This window comes from Condylura cristata, unplaced genomic scaffold (assembly GCF_000260355.1).
Source record: "Condylura cristata isolate star-nosed mole 26May11 unplaced genomic scaffold, ConCri1.0 scaffold00017, whole genome shotgun sequence".
Lineage (NCBI taxonomy): Eukaryota > Metazoa > Chordata > Mammalia > Eulipotyphla > Talpidae > Condylura > Condylura cristata.
The window spans coordinates 3385298-3394328 of record NW_004567118.1 but is presented as its reverse complement, the minus strand read 5'-3'; the positions used below and the strand labels follow the sequence as shown (position 1 = coordinate 3394328).

At 50.7% G+C, this 9031-nt stretch overlaps 1 protein-coding gene across 3 annotated transcripts in view; it reads right to left on the bottom strand.

Moving 5' to 3' along the window:
- Positions 1-1214: 1214 nt before the first annotated feature.
- Positions 1215-9031, bottom strand: part of ACLY (ATP citrate lyase) — a 61066-nt gene continuing 53249 nt past the window's right edge. For all 3 annotated transcript variants that reach the window (XM_012726135.1, XM_004684182.2, XM_012726136.1), the window contains 9 exons: positions 8466-8593; positions 7844-7937; positions 5947-6101; positions 4753-4903; positions 4421-4564; positions 2915-3028; positions 2498-2580; positions 2142-2218; positions 1215-1632 (listed from right to left, as the gene is read on the bottom strand). In XM_012726135.1, the coding sequence (XP_012581589.1) occupies positions 1538-1632; positions 2142-2218; positions 2498-2580; positions 2915-3028; positions 4421-4564; positions 4753-4903; positions 5947-6101; positions 7844-7937; positions 8466-8593 (1041 nt within the window). In that variant the 3' untranslated portion in view covers positions 1215-1537. The remainder of the gene's footprint in view (positions 1633-2141; positions 2219-2497; positions 2581-2914; positions 3029-4420; positions 4565-4752; positions 4904-5946; positions 6102-7843; positions 7938-8465; positions 8594-9031) is intronic.

The window sequence follows — 9031 nt, the reverse complement described above, 5'->3', positions numbered from 1 at the left end:
GCCAGCGTCCTTCCAGTTGGCGGCAAAGAAAGCCAGCTTAGACCGCCCCCGCTGTTAGCGTCTTGGGTGGTGAGAGAGTGTGGATTTCAGGATTTAGGGTGGCTCTGGAGTGAACGTTCACAAAGATAGGCAGAGCTGGACTCAGTAGGTGGTCTTATTTCGGAACTCTTATTTTCTAAAGACAGGGATTTTATTAACGACATTGAAGATCGCTGAGAACGGAGATGCTCGAGCGTGCTTTGCGTAGTGCTAGACCCGCAGTTACTGTTTTTAATGTGCTGGAGTAAATCAGTTTTGGGTTTGTGCAAGGGCGCGGAGCTCTCAGATACGCTTGTCAACTATCAGTGGTGGTGGTTTGGAGAATGGACGGTTAAGGGAACAGTGGAGCTAGTCAGCAGACTGGTCAGCGGGCCAGGCACAGGTAGATCATAGGATAATTAGGGGATAAATCAACAGGACTTGGCAGGCAAACAGAGGAAAGAATGGTTCCTGCATTGGGAGCTGGAATTTCTAGCTAGAACTTTGGTTCGAATTCGCTGAGCAATAGGTGCAGGCTTAGAGAAGGTAGGGTTTTTTAAGGTAGCTTTGACTTTTTTGTTTGAAGGATGAGTGAACATTTAAAAAAACTACACACAGTTCAGAAGCACAGTTCAGATGAGGGGATATGGATAGTCTGAAACAGCAGTGTGTCTTCATTGTTACTATATAGTTTATTTAAACCAACTATGATAATACAGAGGAGAGACTGAAGTGGCAGCTGCCCAGAGTCTTTGTGGATTACAGATGCAAACTGGCTGGAGACCCACAAGGTAACATACAAGTCAGTTGCATAAATACAGAGAACATAAGACACAAGACATTTCACAGCTTTTTGCTTTGTGTTTCCATTTAAACATATGTATGTTACAATTTTACATTTTAAATTACTACTCCACATACTTTGTGACAATGGCTGAGGATGCAATGGTCCCATCCCCTACATAAGCAGACTTTGGTCTGCAACATGGAATGTTTTAGCGTGATACCAAACAAACCCTTAACATATAACATACAGAAAGGTCAGATTAATACAACGCTCTTCATGGCATATGAGAAAAAAGGGAGGAGGAGGAAACAAGACAGTAGGGGTGCTTTAAATGTATTTTGAGGTCTTAAAAGTTTCTCTCCCTTCCTCCAAAGAAAAAAAAATTTTAATGGAAAAAAAAACCAACAACATTGTAACGCCCTACAATGAGGAAAAAAAAAAACACACTACCCTGACAATGCGTTTTCCAAAAATAAATACAGCAGGTAACAGAGCAAATGTCACAAGTATTGGCTTGGTATTTATTTCTATGCTTATAATAAAAAAAAATAATGAAGCTTCTTTGTATGGACTGAACAGTGTTAGCCTGTGGGTTGGCGCCTGGTGCCTGTACACCAGTGGCTGTTATGTTCCAGGCCCATCCTATAGAGCATCTCCAGTGCCAGCTGTCTGCGCGCTATTTCCCGGGGAAGGAGTTCCTGTCTTGCTTTACTGCAACAGGGTTCCTGGCTGTTACATGCTCATGTGTTCCGGAAGAACATATGAAATATCATCCCATGGGTGACGATACAGCCCTTGCTTCAGCCTCTTCTGATCAAGGTAGTGTCCTAAAACGGAGCAAATGCAATGCATCTTTTTGTTAGGAGTGGGCGAGTTTGTTAAAGCTTGGCGAGGAGGAGAAGGATAAGGAAGGGGAAGATTTCTGAAATGAAAATGTGAATACAAAGAAATGAGGAAGTAAATCTGGATCTGTTCCAGAACCTTGGAAAAAGAGAACGGCTGATTTAATTCTGTTTTCTCAGGCTAGCAATCAAAGTCATTTCTAAGAACAAAGAAAAACAAGAGGGCAGGTAAAGGAAGGATTATGAATAATGGTTAAGATAATGCAGACTCAGGGTGGGAAAGGGGCACGGGACTGGTGATGGCACACGGGTGAACCGGTGGTGGGAAGGCCTCGGGGATGACAACCCAGAGGGAGAAAGGCACAGAATGAAGAATGGCGTAAACAAACAAACAAAAAGAAAACAATGCAGACTCAATCATGTGGGTTAAGGTGTGTAACCGAACAGTGGAGTTGAAAGAGGAAAGAGAATTCTTAAAAAAACAACGTGCTCACCAATGAAGCCCATACTCCTTCCCAGCACAAAGATGCCATTGAGGGCTCCAATGTCAATATATTCATCAGCTTCCTCCCTGCAACACACAATAAACTTGTAGTTTTAAAGTGGCCTGCGTGACTGCCCCCTGCCCAGAAGTGATTTCTGCCAGGGATGGGAACCTGATCTCTCTGGTTTCAAAGTAAAAAAGTACAAAGTGTTCTGGGTGGCAGGAACAGAGGCAATGTCTATTTTCTTCTTTATACCTCTCTGTATTTTCTAAATCCTTATAATGAGCATGTATTACTGTCTGAGTTGGGAGTAAATAACAAAAGTCAATAAACATTATGAAGAAGAAAATGGCTGTAAAGCTTACCGAGTAAAAGAGCCACAGTTTCTAAGCATGTCTACAAATGAAACTCCAATAAAACCATCCACGTTCAGGATGAGATTTGGTTTCTGGAAAGGCAAAACTTATTCAATGCATTTGACATTTTTCATTTTTCCTCATTTCCCAGTATTCCTATGAATTCTTATCACCAATTTTAAGCCTCCAGTGAGCCCACCCCAGCTGGTTAGGAGATCGGCTGTCTTGGTTCAATTCCCAACGTCTAGCAAGGACCTAACACCTAATTACATTTCTGCTAATGTCTGCTGGATGCACACAACAGAGGCAAAATTTTCCAGGAAATCAGGTTTGATTTTAGCTACACAATCAAAAGGTAACCTGACTCTCCTTCCCCTGTGAAAACCACCCAAAACGATGGCCCAGGAACTAGGAGGTCCCCCCCACCTTTGAGGTGGTAATCTTTTCCACTTCCAGCGCGTAGTCGAGCAGGGGGGTAGCAGGGAAGTGCTGTTTGACGTAATCTTTCAGGATCTGCACTCGCATGTCTGGGTTGTTTATCTAGAAAGTAACGCAAAGTTCTAGTATCAGCCATGTGCTCCACCACCCCAGAGTCCCCTGAAATTTTAGGAAAGACTCTGGAATTGCAACAAGTGGAGATGAGCCATCATTCAGGAGACCCTGCTGCTCAGTGGGCTTTCACAGTAGGGGAGAAAGGTGGCTTGAGTGCATGCCAGGACCTGTACCATGATGGTCTCCCATGGAGTGTGATACACAGGCTGCAGGTGGCCTACGCTGGGGCAGGGATCGGGGTTGAGAGCCAAGTTCCGCAAAGCCAGGGTGGAACATCCCTCAGCGCCAGCACCCTCCCCGGTCCTAATGCAGCCCTCATCCAGCAACCTCTGGAGGCTTATCCTGGGCCAGCAGAGTGTTTGGACGCCTGGACAGAGGTGTTGGGGTCACACACTGACCCTTTTGCATTCATGTGAGTGATACACCCTTGTCCTGGCCAGTGGAGTGACTGACTGAATGAGGTTTGGGAGCAGCAAAGCCAAGGACCCTGAGGACATAAGGGTCTTTCTTCCTATAAGACCCTCTTCTTTTTCCTTTTGATTTGTCAACAAAACTCATTACCAGGACATGCAGAGGGCTACTATTAGCTGAAATATTCACTCCTTGGCATCTCCCATCAGGCTCTCTCTCAGAGTATTACTCCTCTCAGTGACAGCCAGAGCAGTAGTTTGACTTGCTTTGGCCAATGAATGTGAGGGCAAGTGAGCTGCGCAACCTGTGAGCAAAAGCTTTACGAACTTTCATGTGGGGCCTCCTTGGTGGCTCAAGGGAACCTCAGTGCTATGAAGCTATGGGCAGCCGCTACAGCACAAGTTCGATCCCAGGCCAGGGAGTGATCCACAGGGTGCAGCAGACCCCTCCTGTCTTGCCTTCTGCTCCCCTCAGTGGTGTGTTTCAGTAGATCTGCCTGTTTTGTTCCCCACACTGTCTCTGGTGAATCCTCTCAACCCCACCCCACACCTCTGGCCTACATCCTAGTTGTTGTATACAGTAAAAAAAAAAAAAGATCTTTTACATGGGTCCACCAATATGGTTTCCCTTCTGCCGTGAGACCAGGGGCCTAGATAGGGGCCGCTCACGTGACAGCCAGCCATGGCTGCAGGGTGAACAGGAGACAAAGCCTCACTGCTGCAAGCCACTGGGCTTTCTGGAAAACTAAAGTTATCCATTTTCACACCAAAATTTTGGATTTTCAACGCAAACTGTTGAAGGGCCATCTGTTTTAAAATGGGAAAAATAAGCTGAACTTGGTTTGACATCTGTCTGCACATAGGAAATGCTGCATGTTGGGAGTCAGGCATGTGGGTGTTCCCCAACTAAACCCGGGCGCTCTGGTCACCATCCGCCCTGACACCTGGTCCCTTGAGAGCGACGACTCACGGATTTGACTCTGTGACCAATGCCCATGATCAGTTTGCCTTCCTTCTTCATCTTGTTCACAAACTCCATGGGGATAATGCCGCTGTCGAAGGCTTTACTGAACATCTTGGCTGCTGCATCCAGGGCACCCCCAAACCGGTCCCCCTGGAGGAGAAACAAGTCCACAATGCTGTTGGCGATGGGAGCTGCCTTCAGTCTCACGCACCTATCTGGCGCGTAGGTGTGCCCTGAAGCGCTCCAGCACAGGATTGTGCCCTCAGGGGCTCCTGCCAGGACCCCAGGCAGCATGATGCCAAAACCAGCGCCCCGCCATGGGTGAGTGAGGTACTCACAATGGTGAGCAGCCCCGAGGTGAGGCTGGAGACCAGGTCCTTCCCAGCCCGGGCGCAGATGATGGTGTTGTGGGCCCCGGACACGGCTGGCCCGTGATCAGCCGTCACCATGAGGCACATCTCAATGAACTGGCAGGAGTACTTGGGCAACCTAGGAGGGCAGGTAAAGGGGCGGACGGTTGGAACAGAGGCGAGCTGGGGAGCAGGAGCCCTGGAGAGGAAGCCATGCTGCTGTTCTCTCCATTTCCCTGAACAAGGCATTCAGATTCGAGCAGGGCAGCAGCTCCGAATCCACGTCTATCCTGTCACAGCGCCAAGGCAAAACTCCTGATTCCTGTGCAGCTCTGCACTTGGCTGACATCTAATTCTGCTTTTAACAGAGTTCGTTACAGGGTGTGCGCTCTCCTCTCTGAGGGTGGTTTTCAGCACAAATGGCTGCAACAGGACCCCACCTGCACGGGTGGCTGCCTCCATGGACCAGACGGAAAGGCGAGACCCCTGTCCCTGTACAGTGGCGGGGCCCCTCAGGCCTCCTGCACAGTGTTCCACCTCCCAACCGATGATGGAGAACGAGGCCTGGAGACATGGGGATACAAGAGCAGGCAGAGCGAAACCTGCTCAGGTGTTAAAACATGTGGACCTTCCCAGGAAAGGACCAAGGCCCCACCTCTCCACAGGTGAGGGCATAAAACAAACTAAGACTTTGACCTGGACTGGTGCCCAGTGCCAGCTCCAAGCCAGGACTCCGTGAATCACGTATTCACTGGCCCCCCTGACTGGCTGGAAGTCCCAGAGGAGGGCTCAACTGGGGAGCTGCAGAAAAAAACCAATTTTCTCCTCCCAGTCAGACTGACACAGATTTGCAGAGGACACCACACAGCTGCTTTAACTCCACCTGTTCAGCAACTCCGTCAGGTCTGTCCACTCACCTCTAACTACCCTTACCTGTCCCAGGAGGCCTGCATATGCCCTGTCCCCTTTCTTTAAATGTTCCCAAGGGAAAGTGATCCCTGAGGACGTCAGCGCATTGGCCTCTGTTGTTTGGCCTTTTAGGGACAGCCTGCATCTCTTTCCTCCAGCCTTTCAGAATGACCCTGGACATACCCCCCCAAGGTTGGCAAACCCACTTGCATGTTGGGGGAAAACCACTCATGCCGGGTAGCAGGGCGCTAGCACCTTCAGCCCCACACTCACCTTCTCTGGAACCAGAGGAGGCCGAGGACCCCACCGATGCCCATCTCCTCCTTGAAGACCTCGGTGATGGGCATGCCCGCATAGATGAGCTCCTGGCCACGCTCGTCGCAGATGCTGGTCATGAACGAGGCAGGTTTTCGGATTAAGCCCAGTTCCTGAGCAGACCCGGGGCAGAAGGAAGCAGGGCCGTGGTGAGCAGATTCCTCCAGAAGCGCCCACCGCCTTTCCTGCGCTCTCACAATCAAAGTGTCCCGGGCGTGTGCTCAGTTCAGAGAGCCAAGCAGCACCTCTCGGACAAACTACTCCCAAGAAAGAAGGGCAAAAGCCCTTCTAGCCAAGCGGGGCACATCAAACAGGTGGGCCGAGCCGGGGGGCCACTCAGCCTGGGCACTATCTCTGTTCTGACCGAGCATCTGCAGGGCCACGCAGTGCCCTACGCAATCAACCTCAAAAAGGAGCAAAACGCCTGTGTCACAGCAGAGGAAGTGGGGTTCAGAGAGACGCAGGAACAGAAGGCACACAGAACAATGAGTCTAAAAGGACACTTTAAAAAAAATTCACCAAAAGCCGCCAACCCTGTCCCCCATGGAAATGTAATGAGATGACCATGGAGATGGGGGAATCCCTTGTGTCCTCTCCCCACGGAGGACATGGGATGGAGGCTCCTGAATGTCCTATCTCCAGGTCTGGAGCACAGATTTCCCCTTGGAGGTAGGCAAGGAACATCAATCCCTCTGTCTACTTCTTTAATATCCATTAGAAACATAACTCAGAAAAGCTAGATGTCCTCAAAAGAAGAAAATTTAACAGAAAAAAAAGATAAAAGTGCTGGAAAGTGAAAGTGACATTTTCACTCCCCAAGTAACAGGAATAAACAAGTTAAAAATGTTAAACTTAAAAAAAAAAAGTTAAACTTCTTAAAAATTGCAAACTTGTGAAAATTTAAACCAACCAACCAGATAAACGCTGACTTTGGCATCCACCCACCCTGCTTTTTTGGCTCGGTGCTGGTATGTCCAGGGACCTCTTTCTGGACCTGGGTCCACCTTTATGCATGTGCACGGGGACAGACCTGACCCTGTGCAGGACCCAGCAGAGCGCAGCGCCGCAGTCCAGCCCGTCCTCCACTGGTGACGACCAAGCAGGAAGTGTTTCTCCACACGCGGCTGCGCCCACCAGCATTTCTCTGAGCCGCGCTCTCGACAGTCGCTGGACGGCCAGGTATGAGCGCTCACTGGGGTGACTGCTGTCACCCAACTACCTTTCCGAAACTTTCCCCACCAACAGGAAACAAATGCCCCAGTCTCCACGCCCCCGCAAACAGTGGACAGCAACAGGGTAAAATAGGTACCTACTGCTTTAATCCTGGTTCCTTTTGTATGGAGTGAGGTTGAGCCTTTTTCCACAGTGAAAGGCCATTTCCTACCTATTTTTGAGTGGATTCCCTCTTTTGACAACTGATTTCTAAGAGTGCTTTAATATTAAGAAAATTTACCCCTTGAACTATACCCTTAGAGGAGGCCGAGCAGACACTACTCTCTGCTTCACTCCAAAGCCCCTTAGCAGTATACACAAGGCAGGGGACACTGACCGAGTGCCCTGTCCCCGGCCCAGGTCAGGACACACAGCTGTGAGAGACACCCCTGGCCAGCGCCCGCCGGGGCCTGCCTTTGTTGTGCCCGGTGGTCAGAAGGGCCACCTCATAAGCTCTCACATAGTAGGAGGGGCTGGGATTCAAGAGTGACCACTGCTGGTCTGGAGAAGCCCCCCTGGGGTGGCTTGGGGCCCAGAGCAGTGACAGGTTGCTGTAGTAGTAGGTGGGGCTGGCCCCACGGTTTCAAGCCAAACCCACCCAGACCCCCTGGGCCCCAGCGTCCAGGACACGCGCGGCACCCACCCTGGCCCAGGAGTAGTCCATCGGCACGGTGGGGGGCGGCACCTCCTGTGCAGGCACGATGACGCCTCTGGCCACAAGGTCCTCGTACACAGACCTGGGGGCGGGGAGAGCAGGGCAAAGACACGGCTCTTACTCTGGCTCCTCTGAGTCATCCCAAGAACACCACTCCTCCTCACCCAAAGACTTAAGTTTCTCCTGCACCCTTCCTGTCGAAGGTGTATTCTCACCAGCTGGAACCCTGAGAACTACATGAAAAGGTTCTGTCCAAAAGCCTGCGCCCTTTTCGGAATGGGTGTTACAGAAAGTAGGACCTGGAGGCCCAGACAGGATGGAGGAGGGGAAAGGGGCGACGGCAGCCTGTGCAGTAACGGTCAGTGGGCCCAAGGGGACACGTTCGAGCATTTCTGTGTCCACCTACTCCCTGATGGCCAGTGCAGAAACAGCGTGTTTTAGCACCAGCCTGTACAACCCGGAACCGCTGTTCTACAAACTAAAACAAGACAAAGGCCAAAGAGGAAGAGAGAGGCCAGCCCCTCTGTACAGCCACACGAGACAGAGGAGAGGGACCAGGCCACGGCCCCTTTCCGCCGGAGGGGCAGGCCGGCCCCCGCGAGGCACTTACTGGATAATCTCTCCAAGCTCGTCGAAGCTCCGGGGCACAAACACCCCTGCCTCCTTCAAAGCCTGGTTCTTGGCTACTGCAGTTTCAGAGGCCTGGTTGGCACAAGCTCCAGCATGGCCAAACTGAACCTGGAAGGCAAAGGAGAGCAGCTTCACCAGGCTGCTAGTCCCCGAGGAGGGCTGCGTGCGGGGCCCTGCCTCCCGCGGCCCATGGGCTCAGGGCACGGGGACTCAGGTACAGACGAGTCACACGCTGGTGTGTGCGGGAGCCAGAGACAAACCTGGCAGCCACCCACAGACCCGTCCCTGAGCTTCCCTGGGGCAGGGGCAGGGGCAGGGCGGTGGACAGGAGCAGTCTGGAGCTTAGTGAGAAATGAAGCTACACACGGGTGACCAGAGGCTGAGCTCACACAGGCTGACTGTCCAAGAGACGCTTTTTGTAATAGGTAAAAAAAAGGTGATTTCATGGAAAAAATACAAATTTCTGCATTCTTTCCAAAGAATCTGATTTTACACAATTAGTCTATCTTCCCACACAGCAGCAACCGTAAACCAGTGGAATATGGG